Below are 18283 nucleotides of genomic sequence, written 5' to 3'. Positions count from 1 at the left end.
GCTCATTCCTCTGAAACGGTATTGGCGGTGGCAGGTGGAAGAGGCTCCTGGTGGGATCCAGTAACGTGGAGTCCACCCACACTGTCACAGGAGAAGAGCCACAACATTTAACTGGTTAAAATCATCTGCACAAACACTCCGTCTGGGTGGGCATTCTGTTGTTTGCTAATAGCAGAAATTGTAGTGTTGACATGTGTAGGTATGTACACAGCGCCGACTCTAATAACTGTTCTCTTGGCAAATAGAATGGATGACATTTTCTTGACGCATATTCCAAGTCAGTGAGCTTCAGTCATCTCAGCATTTGTTATTTGTGTATACACACAGTCCCCCCCACCGCTATTACCAGAGTCACTAGTCCTGTGACCCACCAGTTTAGCCTAATCCAGAATCGTCGGGTTGAGCCACATCTCTGTAATGACCATAATGCAGCAGTTCTGGGCGTTTTTCTGCATGGAGATGGTAAGTTCCAGCTCCTCTGTTTTATTTGGGAATGCTCTTGCGTTGGAGGCGTAGAGACTATTAGATTAATGTGAGTTGCTCGCTAGTCTAACACGTATGCCGGTCTGGCAGCCACACTTTTGCTACGCCGCATCGGTCACCTTCCATCTGGAATTGCAATCCACTGAGATGCAGGCGATCTGACTAGCTCTGCTGACATGTTGTGATGTGCTGTGCGTCGAGCAGCTGTGTATCAGTTCGTGACAGCTGTATTTGATGTTCACTTGTGTAAAGAGTAGCAAAGAAACTAACAAAACTAAGAAAAAGCTAATTAAAGAGCATCATTTCAGGGTCTGGTGAACCATTGCATGTGCACACACTGCCACCATGTTTGTTTGATAAGTTCAGAGAAGTAAAGAGGGCCTTGGACATTTAAAGCTTTAAATATTAAAGGAGGATTTCCAATCTGTCCTAAACTTAACTGGGAATCAGTGTAAGGACTTGAGGACTGGAGTTATGTGTTCAAACTTTGTTATTTTTGCAGTAAATTATTTGAATTAACTGCAAGCTTCATAAAGAATGATTTGAAAGGCAGTGAACACCACACTGCAGAAGTCAATCCTCTGAGAAATGACCGCGTGGATTCATTCCTCAGTATCTTGCATATTTAGAAAGCACCTTAATTTTCCAACATTTTGAGATGGAAAAATATATTTGGGAAAGTTTTATAATGGGTGACATAAATGAAATGCAATCTTCAAACATAATGCCTAGATTGTGGGCTGAGTCATTCAAACTAATGGTGAGTTAAATGAAGAGAAAATATTGATTTACTAACATTTAACCAATGGGTTTAATTTGCTCCTCTTTGATATGTTTTGGGAGTTCCTGTGGATAAAACCAGCAGGCAAAGGGACAACAAGCAACTGCAGAGAGCCAGCAGCCGTCTCAGGGTTGAAATGCAAGTCTGTGGGGCTGTGAGGCAGCAGGAGTGACCACTGCAGCCCTCTGTTGATCCTCACATACAGAATTATATTAAGGGATCAATAATTAATGAGTAGGAACTCAAAACAACAGTTAAAACTCCTGAGAGAATTTGTGAAGCAAACACAGCAGAGAGACGCCTCATGTGAATTACGTCAGCAGAGAGAATCTGGCAATCGCAGGGCCTCAGTGTATAAACATCTCAGTGTGCAGGCAGGACGGCTCAGTCAGAGGACAGACATGGAGTGGAATGGACTGAAAGTTGGACGTTGTTATCCTCACAGTAATACATCTTGTTATAAACTGATTTATGAAACTGAAGTGTATGGAGTTTATTATATTTTTGCATTTCTGCTACTTTTCTCAACAGTCTTTGGGAATCTTCTTGTCATCATTTCTATTTCTCATTTTGTTCAGCTGCACACGCCGACTAATCTTCTGATCCTCTCACTTGCAGCGGCCGATTTCTTGGTGGGTTTCTTTGTGATGCCCATCAGTTTGATTGGCCTGATTGAAACTTGCTGGTACTTTGGAGTTATTTATTGTTATTTGTATCAGGCACTTGCAAATTTTCTTAGCATATCTGTGATATATAATGTGGTTTTAATATCCATTGATCGCTATGTTGCTGTCTGCCATCCTTTCTTTTACAGCTCAAAAATAACTTTGACTGCTGCAGGGATCAGCATTGCTGCAGTGTGGCTGTTTGCATTTTTATATACGTGCATATTTTTATTTTTCTCTGATTTTGAAACAAAGCTCTGTGAACAAACTTGCATGATATTAACATTTTATGAAATGGTCTTTTGTTATTTAATCATAAGTTTTTTTGTACCTTATTTATTAATGATTGGTTTTTATATCAGAATATATGTAGTTGCAAGAAGCCATTCAAGAGCCATCAACTGTATGATAGAAAAGAGACAAACTGAGGAGGTGAGTGACAGAAAAATATCAAAACCGTCTGAAAGAAAAGCCGCAAAAACATTAGGAGTAGTCGTGGGGGCTTTTATTATCTGCTGGCTGCCTTTTCAGATCTTCTCTCTATGCACTGATATCAGTAAACTAATCACACGCATCATCAGGAATGTCTTATTGTTGGTCAGTGAAGTGAACTTTGGAGTTAATCCGATTCTTTATGCTTTTTTGTATTCCTGGTTCAGAAAAGCACTGAAAATAATCCTGAGTTTTAAAATATTTAGTCCAGCTTCTTCAGTGCTCAATTTACTGTAAATGTTAAAGAAAATAAACAAAGTAAAAGAACTTTTCTGTGCTTAGATATCTACATTCTTGTGCATTATACCCCTGCTCACTTTTCATGTTAGTTGTGCATTTCCTGAAAATAATTATTAGCAATAAAATCTTTTTACACTCACTGCTGTGTTGTTGTAAATTGTTTTCTTTTAAAGTATAGTGTAGACTACTTATTAATATTGCTTATTTCACTACAATCATATTCATAAAGCTTCTCCTCATTAGAGTCTGTAATAAACAGCACAGTAAATGTAGAAGACTCCTGCTAATTGATCTAAACAGTTCAGGGTTTCCTGGTGAATTTATTTCTATTTAGATTGAAAAATCAATATTGTTATTCTCTTTATTTGGAAAACAGTTAATTCTATGATCATAAATTTTCATGTAGTGTGATGGACTTTACCCATAATCTGTAAATGTAAAGATATTTTAATAATTGTACGTACAATTTGCGCAGGTTTTCAGTTTTCACAAGTAAATAACACAACACAACTAAAAACTCAACATTCTGTTCCGTGACACAACTTTGGTCAAATGGTGGGGATTTGTTTAAAAATCAAATCCTAAAGAATACTTGTTCCTTTATTATTTTACTTTTGTATCAAACTAAACTCTTCATTTTATTGTGAAGTTAATGTTTCCTATTCCTGCACTTTAATCCGCACTCCTCCTCACTAAGGCAGCAGATGACAGACGAGTGCAGACGGAGCAGTCGGCCTTCACTCCTCACACTGCTGGCTCACTAAATGACACTGAGGTGACTGTGAGGAAGTGAAATGGACGACTGAGAAGGTCAAATGAGGTTTGATGTCCACAATTAAACGTAGGATTTGCTCCTTTAGACTGACGTTTGTTAATATTTGTGAAGTCTCATTAGCCGCAGCTGCTCACCTCATAGAGAACACAATTAATACTTCAGAGAACAGCATTGTGCTCAATTCTAGAAAAACAGAGAAACTTAAACCTTTCATAAAGGAATTAAATTTGGATGTGAGTAACTCCATGTCTGTCATTACTGCTTAGAAATATTTTTTAGAATTAAAATGTTTCACTTATTTTTAAAAGCACCCTTGACTGATTTTAAATCAGCATTATAATCCTCACTACTATGCCTAGTAGGTTTGCTGCAATAAAGTTTGGTTTTTTTTGCAAATTTAGTACACAATTACGCAGGGAGATTTTTATACGTCATTAATGTGGTACAAGTTGTCTCTTTAAAAGTATTTTAACAGAATTCCTTAGAAAATCACACTTTTCAGGACTGCACAATGGCAAAATGTAAGATTCACTGTTATTACATTGTCCTTATTAGTAAATAATAAAACTATTCTGATAAATAAAAATCACAATCCACAGCACACAATAAAACACATCAATAATCCATGAAGACGTAAAGCCAGCGCTGAGAATCCAAAGGCCGCTGAGCGACTGCCCATTCAATGTGTCCATGCAGAGCCTTCACGGCGACCTCTCCGTTCCAAAGCAGCCTGATAAATGTCTGCAGTTCTCGTGTTCTCCCCGTGGCCTGTGATGGACGAGCACCTAGTGCTTTGGTGGAGGTTTGGGGCTCTGGATTGTCCACTCCATGTCTGCTTCATCACTTTATGTGAACCTGAGAAGACAAAATGGTCCTGTTTGGTGATTTGAACAGGTAGCTACTAAAATATTTGCGAATAACACAGTATGTTTTGTAAATAAAAACAAACAATCCTTGACAAGATGAGTTTATTTCTTTCTATTTTAATGTGAGGTATGAGTACACCAGTAAACGTGAGCCATAAATTGTGTTTTAAGGTTTTATGGTCTGCACTGTATAAGATGATTCCTGACAGACTCTCAGCTCCTTTATTTCTGCTCTGCTCAGCTGATGCTTCACTTGTTCCACTTTAAGAGTTGCCCCCTCATTTCAGACCCCCTTGTGTGTTTATTCAGGAGGTATTATGATGTGGTGGTCCGCACTTCTGCCCTTTTGATTTAGTGTTCTTGTCCCAGTCCTTCGCCCGGTCACTGCCGGTGTTGAATCTCCATGTTCTCTCTTTGCATGAATGGCTTTTACTCTTCAGGATGGCAGAAGACTTTTATTATCTCAGAGGGAAATTTGTGAGCAGCAGGAATGTGTGACACGTAGGACATTATTAAATAGGGACAAGAAAATAATAAAAGAGACCACACATGACAGCCATTGTGGTAATCAGCACACACACCATAAGACTTCTACAAATCAGAATAATGATTCTTGAACAATAATAACGAGGAGCACACAATAATAATTCAGAACTCCGCAGGACTCCTGCAGCTACTAGAATTCAAAAGGCTGATAGCTCTGAGATAAAAGAGGACTTCAGTCTGGGGGTCTTCACACTTGGGACCCAAAATCAGCAGGTTGATGGCCACAAGTGACACTTTGGAGACAGAGGATGGCTGCTGTGTGACAGAATCGAATTGGCCTTCTTCACCACTTGTTTGTGATGGTGGTCAGTGAGTGAAGGCTGCTGCGGACCCCCACTTTCACTGCTCATTTTATTGTTGTTCATTACACAGTTTTTTTTCTTTATACTAAGATTCACTAAACAACATCCATTCAGCCATTTTTTTATTCTGCTCATCTAGAGCAGGTCACAGGGTAGCTGTGCACTTGGCACAAGGCAGGAACAATCACTGGACAGGACGTCACTCCATCACAGGGTGTACACAAACACACACACAGAGTGTCAAATTTAGCATCCACAATCCACCCAACATGTATGTCTTTGGATTGTGAGAAAGAACCGCAGCACCCTGAGGAAACCCCTGAGGACACGGGGAGAACATGCAGACTCCATGTAGGGAGGACCTCTGATGTGCAGCCTGACCTCTTTGTGGTGAGGCAGCAGCATTACCACTACACCACCGTGCTGCTTAGTAACACAGCCTATAAAATCAAATGTCGTAGCTGATTCAATAATAGACTTATTAAAAGTATCTTTCAGTTTCCTTAGAAGAAATATCCTCTTTTTCCTTCATAATGATTGTTTTGTCATTCTAATTGAAGGTAAGCCTCTTGTGGATGATTCTCCTAAGTATCTGTGGTGCTTGTTACAAGAGGTGGACCAAGAGAACATCTAAGGGGTCTCCTCCATGTCCTTCACAGTTGTGTGTCACGTTAATTGTCAGCTCTCTATTGGCCCACTGTGGGTGTTGATGAAGGTGCAGTCCGTCCAGACTGGTTTCATGCCTTGTGCCAAATGCTGCCAGGAGAGGCCTAACTGAACTAATAAGACACAGAAACACATCAGAATGAATTGGGGTAGTTAGGTGAACCCCATATATTGTGATGGCAAAAAACAGAATAAAAAATCAGAAAAACAGTAAACAACGACCTAGTCATACACAAGCCTTCTTCAGACTACCTAGGATGGTGACAATGCCAGTTATCATGGCTGCCAACAGGAAGGGTCGGGTTCAGGAGGCCAGAAAGCTGAAGTGATATCACAGACGGAAGAGCCATTAGTTATCTTTAAAATAGAAGGAGGAAGAGAGAAGGCATTAGACAACAGCGTCACCTCATGGTTCAGAGTGTAACAGCCATTAAAGGAGCACTGAGGTTGTCCACCAGTCACACGTGTGACAGCATACGCTAACAGCTTCCAACCTTGTGACAAAACCTGCTGTGACTGTGAAAGGCTGTATATATTTAGTTTTTATATTTTTAAATGATTCTCTCATAATATTATGAATTGTTTTCATAAGACTCAATCCTCTATTTGTAAGTTTTAACAGCTTGTAAAAAAATCTGTTTGTGAGCAACTTTAGATTTAAAGAGAAAAAAAATTGTTCTGGAAAGGTTGTAGAAGCCACTGTGGATGTGATAGTTTATTATTTTTAAAAAATGTCATATTCTTGAGGCACTCTCAGATAGAAGACGAGCCATTTGCAGTAGCGTTTAAAACTAGAGTCCCTGATGCCTACGAAAAAACACGTAACTCCAGCGCACCTCTCCATCAGCATCTTTTGTTTTGTAAATGTGTCGATAAACACAAGCAGCCTACTATACCACCACCATCCACCATCATGTAAATGTATGTAAACACATTGCTAAAACAGAAATGTTTCTCATGTTTTAGTAATTGACAAAATGTAGACATGAAGTATATAATGTGTGAAAACTGAAGTCCAAATATCAAATAAACACTTTCATAAAAGGTACACATATAACAAAACGCAAGCTTCTATTCAAGAATATAACCAAAGAAAAAGAAAGTGGGTTAGGGATGAGTACCTACCATGAGTACCCAATCCTTACGGAAAATAAGCTTCCTAATTCTATTCCTTGGATGAGGCCCTATATAATAAGTGAATGGTCCATGAGTGAGGGTCAGAGATTTAGTTGAAGACCATAATGTGTCGCACTAATAATATCTCCTGACGGTGGGCTAACTGTGTTGTTTGCATTAGGTGATGTTGAATGAGTGATTGGGGAGTTCTTAGCTACTTCCCGGAGAGATGTAACTAGGGACACAATGCTTATAATTTTTCAAATTTATAGGAATATTAAAGATATAACTATGAGGGTGATTGGAGCTGTTAATGGATTGGGATGAGTTTTGGGGGGGAGTCATTGGTGCCCTTAACCATTTGTTCATGAATCTCATTGCAAAGATCCAGGATACTATTATCAGAGTTCCCACCAGCAATACGTGAGGGAAGCTTCTGAGATTGTGTTGCTCCTTCCCTTTCCTTACAACCACTGTCCTATGGGACAAAACCATGGAGGATGTTATGAGACCCAACCAGCAATAAATGGGGGATGCTCTTAGGGACTAAGTCCCATTGAACAGATCTCTTTCTTCCAGAGATATATTTGTGAACCTCTGGGTCGAAATCATGGAAGTGCCAGTGTAGCCCTGATATTAAGTATGAGTTGAGGGTGTAGGGTTTAAGTTATCAATACTAAATTAGAAACACGCAGGTGAAGTGTAGGCATATCCATACATATACATCTATATTTTTAAATGCCCTTTCCCCAAATAAGGAATGATTGGGTGACTGAAAGGTGTGCTTGTATGAGCTCCGTTCTCCTTCAGTGGTAGTACAAGGAACCACAGGAAAGGAGACAAGTGTGATTGTGAATGGGCTCTGGGACCCAAGTAGTGGGTAACGAGAGACACAGTAAAGTGACTAAGCACATAAAAATTGTAAGTGGGATCTTGTCATCAAACATCTTTACCTAGAGGTACATTAAAAAAACTACACGACAAGATAGTGTCAGTGTTAGAAGGAATAGAAGTTAGAGATGTGGAGCTGACGTAGTTCAAATCAGATGAGTATAAATTGCAAAAATCTATACCCTGTATATCTATATCTATACTAATAAAAGGCAAAGCCCTCACTGACTGACTGACTGACTGACTGACTGACTGACTCACTCACTCACTCACTCACTCACTCACTCACTCACTCACTCACTCACTCACTCACTCACTCACTCACTCACTCACTCACTCATCACTAATTCTCCAACTTCCCGTATAGGTAGAAGGCTGAAATTTGGCAGGCTCATTCCTTACAGCTTACTTACAAAAGTTAGGCAGGTTTCATTTCGAAATTGTACGCGTAATGGTCATAACTGAAACCTGTTTTTTGTCCATATACTCTAATGGAGGAGGCGGAGTCACGTATCACATCATCACAACTCCTACGTAATCACGTGAACTGAAAACAAGGAAGAGATTTACAGCACGAGTCAAACGCGGGAACGAAGGTAAATGACGTTAATTGTTGAGTGTCTTTTAATACTGTGTAAGCATACATATTAACACATGTGCAATAAAACGTGTGCATTTACGGGGTGATTTCTCAGGCTTAAAAGCTCGCCTTTTATTAAAAAGGGCACAAACCACGTTAGATTTCAGCCGTTAAACGCGCAAAAATGTCGGTACACCAGATAAATAAGCGCAACATATTATCAGTTGTATTGTATGCTTACAATACATATAGAAATGTGTTAATCGTTAACTAATATTATGGGATGGTGTTTTTCGACTCGCTCCTTCATTTAAACGATTGCATGTCTTGATGGGTTTGCGTAGCTTATTGTCAATATCTTTACACCTCTTTTTAAGACTTAATTTAAAAAGGTTTTCTTTTCTTCTTAATAAAAATTAAAAAGCAGTACTTCGCCAGTGCGAAGCGCTCACTTCACTCCCTTACGGGAATCGAACCTCGGACGTCAGCGCTAGAGGTGAAGCCCCTAAAATTGCGCCACGGCATGTGGTTCGTTTATTTGACAGCATGTAGATTGGGGTAATTACATTCACGGCATTCGTAGTCTGATTCACAATCTGATTGTATGGGTGGTTACCTACCAGGTAATGCTTATGGTTAGCCAGCAAGTCAGCTCGAAGTGATCACTCGAGTGAAGGCAGCTTCACAAAAAAACAGATCCTTAACAAATTGTTATTGGTATATTTTCCCTCAATTTAAAAAGGTTTTCTTTTCTTCTTAATAAAAATTTAAAAGCAGTACTTCGCCGGTGCGAAGCGCGTGGATTTGAGCGACTGACGCATACACACATATTCATGAGTGCAAGTACTTCGGAAAGAAAGCACCGTGTAAACCTAAAGTTTAAATTAAGTTCATAGACCTACAAAAGGTTGCCATTGATTTGAGGCAAGATTGCTTTTCTCCTGTACAACTATATGTTGCATTCTTAACAGTAAGCTTGCACAGCTTGGTCATATTACAACCGGAGTGCTGAACTGACAATGTGGTATACAAACAGAACTATAACAATCGTAAAAAAAGAAAAAAAAAAAAAAAAGCGAAGAACCCTTGGATATAATAAAAAGGCTCCTTCCTTGGCGTTCGTTTATAAAACAGCGGAAAAGCTGTGTTAAGGCTGCTTCTCCAAGAGAAAACCTCAATGAAGAAGAAATAGTTTGCACTATCTAAAAAGGAGAAACCCTCATTTGTAAAGGTTTGCTGCAGATGACTTAACTGAAAATAAATGAATAGTTCCTATGTGTATAATACATATTTATCTATTTGACTTATGCCTTTATTCCAGCAACTTGCAACATCTGAGGTACAATTTGTTACTTTACTTTTGTTTTTTGCAGCACAGGCAGGTGAAGTGACTTCCTCAGGGTCACACAGTGGTGTCAGTACCAGGATTCGAACTGACAAGATCCGGGTTTGCTGAAATATTACTGAAGAAAGAAAAAAAATGAAAACGGGCAAATAGGGCTATGCATACAAATGTCCATCCATCCATTATCCAACCCGCTATATCCTAAATACAGGAGCCAATCCCTGCCAACACAGGGCACAAGGCAGGAAACAAACCCTGGGCAAGGTGCCAGCCCACCGCAGGGCGCACACACCCACACACCACGGACAATTTAGAATCGCCAATGCACCTAACCTGCATGTCTTTGGACTGTGGGAGGAAACCGGGGTACCCGGAGGAAACCCAGACAGACACGGGGAGAACATTCAAACTCCACGCAGGGAAGCGAACCCGGGTCTCCTAACTGGCACCTTTCACTGCGCCACCATGCCGCCCGCATACAAACTTAAAAGGTTTAAATAAAACAGAAATATATACCTTTATTTTTACTTCCTTAACTTGTGGAGGGTGTATCCTGTAGCAAAGCCCTAAGTTTTTTCATGAAAGCCCCTTTCAGTCAATAAGCCTTAAAAACAGGTGTAAAGCTAAACTTGCAGCACCGCTATTCAATTACACTTGCCTAACGCCTCTCCTAAGGGGAGATACTGTGGGATCTGGGCATCAGTCAAAGCACTAAAATCACAGGCCCGATTAGAAAGCGGGAAGCTGTGATTTGTCGTCTCCCTCCCATGTAACAATCACAGCCCGTGTTACAATGCACTATGTATGTATGTGTTGTGAAGGATTGCCGGCTTTCTACTCCGGCCCTCACCCCCAGGCCGCCAGGAGGAGCTCTCCCGACAGCATGAACGTGCCCCGAATTCCAGCAGGGCATCATGGACTCTGTAGTTTATATGCACAGCCCTGCTGGATACCATGGGGGCCTCCAGGAGTCGCTGTAGGGAGGTTGTCGGACTCGTATGTGCCCTATAACCCGGAGGTGCGTCAAGATCACATGACAGGATGAAACGACGTGCCTCCAGGGTAAAGAAGAGTTTTTATATGACCCGGAAGTGTTCCTAGTCACGTGAACAGAGAGGACGAAACACTTCCGGATCAGGACTATAAAAGGACTATGGGAAATCCCAGATGGCGAGCTGAGCTGGGTGGAAGGGTGGCAACGCGTCTGGGAGTGTGGAGGATTATTGTTTGGTGAATTATTGATTATTATTGAGTATTGTGGAGAGGAGGGTGCTTTGTGCACTTTATTATTAAAATAAATATTCATATTTGGACTTTTACCTGGTGTCTGACGTCTAGTCTGAGGGTTCAAGGGGTCACGGAGCCTCAAACTATCACAGTGTATATGTATATATGAAGAGGATGGATGGATGGATGTATATGTGTGTGTTTATGTATGCGTGTATACGTATGCGTATATATATGTTGATATGTATATATGTATATATATATATATATATATATATATATATATATATATATATATATATGTGGATATGTATATGTATATATATATATATATGTATATATATGTATATGTAGATATGTGTATATATGTTGTGATCGATAAGAAAGTCACAAATACAAAATAAAGATTTGGGGACCGTCCCTATATATTGTCTTACAGACAATATTGAAAAATGAAGCGATTCAAAATCTTGAAAATACAATGAACAACTTTACTGAAAACAAAATGGTGGTTTTATAGAGCAGAAAAACATGTGACAGGAAATGGTTGGCAAAATGGTGATGTGGCAACAGGAACCGGAAGTGATGTGGTTTGTGGGTGCCGGAAGTGATGTCATCAATATTGACCGGAAGTGGCGTCATCACGGCCATTTTGAAAACCCGGAAGTTGCGGGATTAATTCTCTTCTTGTGTTCTGTTGGAAAAAAGAGTTCAGGTAAGTACAACGTGATATCCCTTTATCTCACGATGTTTCACTCACCTGTAGGCTCTTTGACTGCCTCCTAATCGTACATGTGTGACAATGTATATATGTTTACATAACCTCTTTAACACACTACTTCTCCGCTGCGAAGCGCGGGTATTTTGCTATATATATATATATATATATATATATATGTGAATGTATGTATGTATGTATGTATATATGTATGTCTATATTTTATATATATATATATATATATATATATATATATATATATATATATATATATATATATATATGTGCATATGTATGTATATACTGTATATGTGTATATATATGTAGATATGTATATATTTATATGTATATATATGTACATACAGTATGTATATATATATGTAGATGTGTAAATTTGTATATGTATATATATGTATACAGTCATCCCTCACCTATTGCGGGGGTTACGTTCCAGAGCCCCACCCGCGATAGGTGAAAATCCGCAAAGTAGCGACCTATATTTATTTTATTATTTATACATATTTTAAGGCTTTATAAACCCTTCCCACACTCTTATAAACCTTTCTCATTCTCTTGTTAACCTTTCCCACACTCTTATAAACACTTCCTATGCTCTTAAACACTTTCTACATTCTTAAACACCGCGGACCAACACTGCACGCAGCGATCAGACGTCAATGTGTCTGCACTCGCTTTGTGAAGGGGGGCAGCTGAACTCACGCTGAGCAGAAATGGACTTTGTGCTGCTTCTGCCAAAATGCCTGCTTGTCGCTCTGCGCGTTCGGAAGGAGGAGGAGGAGTGGGGGTGTGTGAGGGCTGAACGCACATTCGCTCAAACCCCCCTTCCCAGAGGCGCAGTACGCTCCTGCCACTTCGCATTGTCAAGGGGGTGGGGAGCTGAATGAACGCTAAGGAGAAGTGGACTTTGTGCTGGCTTTGTACTGCTTGTCGCTCTGCGTGTCAATAATTTAAAAGCCTGCACATCACCTATTTTCCTGTCTCACTGTCTTGTCTTGCGTGAAGTTAAAATGTTTTATAATAGTGAGATGTTACTCATATCCTTAGTCCGACATCCACATATCATATGTGTTAACAAAGTGTGTTTTATAAGTTTACATGTGTTTAAAGCATGTGGGATGGGTATTTTAAGGCTTAAACTATAAAAATGTTTATTTATATGGTCTTTCTATATCGCGGATTTTCTCCTGTTGCTGATGGGTCTGGAACATAACTTCCGCGATAGGCGGGCAATCACTTGTATTTAAAAACCCGCGAAGTCGTGAATCCGCGAAAAGTGAACCGCGAAGTAGCGAGGGATTACTGTATGTGGATGTGTATATGTATGTATATATATGTATATGTAGATATGTGTATATGTAGAAATGTATATATATGCATATGTATATATATATACAGTGGTGTGAAAAACTATTTGCCCCCTTCCTGATTTCTTATTCTTTTGCATGTTTGTCACACAAAATGTTTCTGATCATCAAACACATTTAACCATTAGTCAAATATAACACAAGTAAACACAAAATGCAGTTTGTAAATGGTGGTTTTTATTATTTAGGGAGAAAAAAAAATCCAAACCTACATGGCCCTGTGTGAAAAAGTAATTGCCCCCTGAACCTAATAACTGGTTGGGCCACCCTTAGCAGCAATAACTGCAATCAAGCGTTTGCGATAACTTGCAATGAGTCTTTTACAGCACTCTGGAGGAATTTTGGCCCACTCATCTTTGCAAAATTGTTGTAATTCAGCTTTATTTGAGGGTTTTCTAGCATGAACCGCCTTTTTAAGGTCATGCCATAGCATCTCAATTGGATTCAGGTCAGGACTTTGACTAGGCCACTCCAAAGTCTTCATTTTGTTTTTCTTCAGCCATTCAGAGGTGGATTTGCTGGTGTGTTTTGGGTCATTGTCCTGTTGCAGCACCCAAGATCGCTTCAGCTTGAGTTGACGAACAGATGGCCGGACATTCTCCTTCAGGATTTTTTGGTAGACAGTAGAATTCATGGTTCCATCTATCACAGCAAGCCTTCCAGGTCCTGAAGCAGCAAAACAACCCCAGACCATCACACTACCACCACCATATTTTACTGTTGGTATGATGTTCTTTTTCTGAAATGCTGTGTTCCTTTTACGCCAGATGTAACGGGATATTTGCCTTCCAAAAAGTTCAACTTTTGTCTCATCAGTCCACAAGGTATTTTCCCAAAAGTCTTGGCAATCATTGAGATGTTTCTTAGCAAAATTGAGACGAGCCCTAATGTTCTTTTTCCTTAACAGTGGTTTGCGTCTTGGAAATCTGCCATGCAGGCCGTTTTTGCCCAGTCTCTTTCTTTTGGTGGAGTCGTGAACACTGACCTTAATTGAGGCAAGTGAGGCCTGCAGTTCTTTAGACGTTGTCCTGGGGTCTTTTGTGACCTCTCGGATGAGTCGTCTCTGCGCTCTTGGGGTAATTTTGGTCGGCCGGCCACTCCTGGGAAGGTTCATCACTGTTCCATGTTTTTGCCATTTGTGGATAATGGCTCTCACTGTGGTTCGCTGGAGTCCCAAAGCTTTAGCAATGGCTTTATAACCTTTACCAGACTGATAGATCTCAATTACTTCTGTTCTCATTTGTTCCTGAATTTCTTTGGATCTTGGCATGATATCTAGCTTTTGAGGTGCTTTTGGTCTACTTCTCTGTGTCAGGCAGCTCCTATTTAAGTGATTTCTTGATTGAAACAGGTGTGGCAGTAATCAGGCCTGGGGGTGGCTACGGAAATTGAACTCAGGTGTGATACACCACAGTTAGGTTATTTTTTAACAAGGGGGTAATTACTTTTTCACACAGGGCCATGTAGGTTTGGATTTTTTTTCTCCCTAAATAATAAAAACCATCATTTAAAAACTGCATTTTGTGTTTACTTGTGTTATATTTGACTAATGGTTAAATGTGTTTGATGATCAGAAACATTTTGTGTGACAAACATGCAAAAGAATAAGAAATCAGGAAGGGGGCAAATAGTTTTTCACACCACTGTATGTTTACATAACCTCTTTAACACACTACTTCTCCGCTGCAAAGCGCGGGTATTTTGTTAGTACTGTATATAAAATTCTTTTCGCGTTTGAAACGTAAATTACGTATGACCACGCGATATGTAAATTACGTATGACCACAGAACATATTATAATACAGGAACTAATCACTTCGTTTGTGGACGCCATTTTTATATCGTCTGTACGAATTGTTAATTTACTAATATTGAAAAGAAGTAAACACAAACACGCCGATCTGTCCCATAGAAGTGCGCCCCGCGTTGCCCTCTCCCTCCCCTCTGGACTACAGCACTGAGCCGTTCACCGCCAGGCGCGTTCTGACAGAGAAGTTTTATTTATTCGTCCACGTGACTGTTGCGGAAAGTACCACATTGTAACTTTTTTTTAGTTGGCAGTACTTGATAGTAGAAGAGATGAGGAAAACAGCTTTACGTCTTTCTACTTTTTAACAGCGCTGAGCTGTAAACAATGTGAAGACGAGACCGCCTTCAGTGGCGAGGGGTCGTGAGAACAAAGTGGACGCTAGGAGGCTCGGAATGTCGGGCTGCTCTGCCGGGTTGAGAGCTTCACAGTTTCGGGCAGCATCCTCTCTTCTCGCACTGTTTGTGACACTTCGAGTGCCCCATCGGCTCCTGGGAGAGTGGAAATCTTTGTGAATGAGTGTAATCCGCACCTTCGAAGCAGGACTCTGTTTGTAAATTGCCCTGCACGACTATTTACTGTCCCTTAAGGTGAGTTCGGGTCACTAAAACCCCGCAACATTCAAGGTTGCTTTTGTGATGAATTACTTTAACAAGTAAATCACAGGCATGTAGTGCAAGGTTGTCAGGCAGAAATTTGGATGTTCACATACAAAATGTAATTTCTATACCACAGCGGTCATGTAGCACCTTTCACAAGGGATCTGCTACCGAGAAATGATCCAAATACATTTTAGCTGCTGTTAGTACTACTTACCTGTTGTGTTATAGCACCTTTAAAATGTAGTTTACCAGAAACCACTCCAGTACTGCTCAATGTATCTTTACTTCTTACATGTCTTCTTTCTTGTCCTCACAGGTGGCGCAGTGGTAGTGCTGCTGCTGCTTTGCAGTAAGGAGATTGTGGAAGATTGTGGGTTTGCTTCCCGGTTCCTCCCTGTGTGGATAGCGCTTTGAATACTGAGAAAAGCGCTATATAAATGTAATGAATTATTATTGTTATGTTAATGCTTTACTGTTTATAACTTATAGACTACATTTTATTTTTTTCCGTTGCACTCAGTGAGTGAAGCCACTGGGTAATCAGCTAGTTATAAATATAAAAGAGAAAGGTAGCAATTGGTCCCTGTTACAGAACAATCTGAGTCATATTTACAGTCTGCTGAGCAAAACAGCTTGGAGAGAGGAGATGGAAGAAAACACTAAAAGAAAAATTAGGTGACAGAAAAATCTCAGAGCACATGGACTAGGTGTGTAAGGTAGAGGTATATATCTGTGTGGGAAAGAAATGTAATTAAATGGGACAAAAAGCAACATGTATCATAATAGGTTCTGAAGGTACCTGGCGCATGCTGATGTTTATGTATGTATGCATTATTTGGTCTGTGTATCCTCGTGTGTGTGTGTGTGTTTTGTGCTGAACGTATTCAGTGTGTATGTGCGTCTCTCCCACACACAGCTCTGGCCTTGGTGTAAAGTCGCTTTTAAAGCCCTTAGTGTCTCTGTAGTGCTGTGTGACTTGAAAACAGTTTGTTGAAATTTATTACAATGTGAGCTTGGAGGGAGCTCTGTGTGTGTGTTTGGGGAGGAAATGAAACATGGAGATCTCTGGGAAATGAGTTCTATTGTAATGAGAGTGAATGTTCACAGGCTGAATTGAGTCTTGAGAAGAGTCAGAGGAGTGGCGTTTGGAAGGCTTACAGTCTTTGAGCAAGTGGGGTTTGAATGAATGCACAGATTTTATATGCAGTGGATTACAGATATACGTGGATTATGAAAATACAGAACAGTGTGATGGTAGAGGAAAACATACTGCAATGGTTAGTATATTTGAAAATATATTTGTTCAAGTAATTGCTGAAAATATGTTGTGCACACAAATCTTTAAAGTCTCAAATATAAATATATTTCCAGAGCTCTGGGCTAATTTGGGTTAAAATGAGTTTTGAATATGTGTAATATTTGATAAAATGAAAACGTCTCCACTTTTGCTTATAAAAATGTTTATAAATACTAGCCATGTGCGCCCAACTACGTTGCGCGGTTTAAGGTTGTCTGTGAAGGGCTCCCTGTTTAAACGCGGTTGCCAGTCGTGAACTGGGCCCTTCTTCGCACAGCATTATGATTTTTTATAAGGGAAACAAAATTACAAAACAAAACCCTTGGACATTGATTCGATAGGAACGGCCTACTCTGAATCACTGTCCGAATAGTAATTATGTGGTGGTGGAGGAGAATTTCTGTTTCTCTTCCCACGACTTATGGATGGTTCATCATAAGCGGCGTCTTCCACATCGTCTTCGAGACCTTCAAAATCATAGTCTTCCCATGTTGGGATGCTAGGTTCTTCTTGATTTTCAAAATGTTGCATGACATCTACCATGTCATCAATACGGTCGCAATCAATGTAGGCTAAGTCGTCAGTAAGGTCCGTCTCCATAGGTTCTGTGTCCAGAATCTCATGATATACAATATTTTGTGTGAAATATTTCTCTGCATCAGGAAGCAGTTTGCCTTGTCTCTCTGAGGTCAAAATCTTTACCTTTACTTTATTAAAGCCTTTGCCTCTGGAGAAGGCAACATACAATTGACCATGTGAAAACACTGGTTCTGAAAGTAATATTCCAACAACCTCGAGGGTTTGTCCTTGTGACTTGTTGATAGTTATCGCATACGCTAGTCGTATGGGAAACTGCCGTCTGTGCATGTCAAATGGCATTTCAGAGTCGTCCATCATATCCAGGCCAATTCTTGGAATTAGTACAGTTTCACCTGCACGTTTTCCGGTAACAATTTTTGCTTCAAGCATATGCTCAAGCATTCTAGTTATAATTAAATGTGTTCCATTGCACAGTCCTTTTTTCGTATTCAGGTTTCTAAGCAACATAACAATTGCACCAACTTTCAGTGTCAACTTGTGTGGTGGCAATCCTGACGGAGTTAGAGAATTTAAAAATTCAATTGGGTAGTTAACGTCATCGCCACTCTGTGTGACTTTTATTTCATCTACGCTGAAGTATGTTTTGGCTTCGCCTTCTAAACGTCTAAGTACTTCATCGTTCAACATCAAGGTGTCTTTATTCTTAGGACATAGAATAGCTGTGTCCTTGAATCTTTCTGGTTGGTCTAACTTAATTGTCTTTCCAAATACTTCGTCAATTAAGTCTCCCGTAACTACACATTGTTCAGGAATTTCGACAGTTTCACTACTTAAGTTGTCACTGTTCAACAGTTCACCGTTTCCAAGTTTCAGAAGCCAATCGGCAAAGGCCTGTTGGTCAGGATCCGTTCGCATATTTTTATGAAATGAAATTTTTTTGAAATATTGCCACAATGGGC

At 39.9% G+C, this 18283-nt stretch overlaps 1 protein-coding gene across 1 annotated transcript; it reads right to left on the bottom strand.

Annotated features, from left to right (window-relative positions):
* Positions 1-5828: 5828 nt before the first annotated feature.
* Positions 5829-18283, bottom strand: LOC127527133 (ATP-dependent DNA helicase PIF1-like). The gene is made up of 2 exons (XM_051924795.1): positions 17201-18283; positions 5829-5929 (listed from the first exon to the last, which is right to left on the bottom strand). Exons 1-2 carry the CDS (start codon positions 18237-18239, stop codon positions 5829-5831), a joined length of 1140 nt encoding a protein of 379 aa, XP_051780755.1. The 5' UTR covers positions 18240-18283.

Source organism: Erpetoichthys calabaricus, chromosome 3 (assembly GCF_900747795.2).
Source record: "Erpetoichthys calabaricus chromosome 3, fErpCal1.3, whole genome shotgun sequence".
Taxonomy (NCBI): Eukaryota; Metazoa; Chordata; class Cladistia; order Polypteriformes; family Polypteridae; genus Erpetoichthys; species Erpetoichthys calabaricus.
The sequence above is the reverse complement of the archived record's forward strand: the minus strand, read 5'-3'. Positions and strand labels throughout refer to the sequence as shown.

Coding starts and splice junctions, on each gene's coding strand:
- LOC127527133 (XM_051924795.1), bottom strand. CDS start 18,239: ATGCGAACGGATCCTGACCAACAGGCCTTTGCCGATTGGCTTCTGAAA. Junction 5,930..17,200: donor TGATGAACCATCCATAAGTC/GTGGGAAGAGAA, acceptor GTGTCTTATTAG/TTCAGTTAGGCCTCTCCTGG.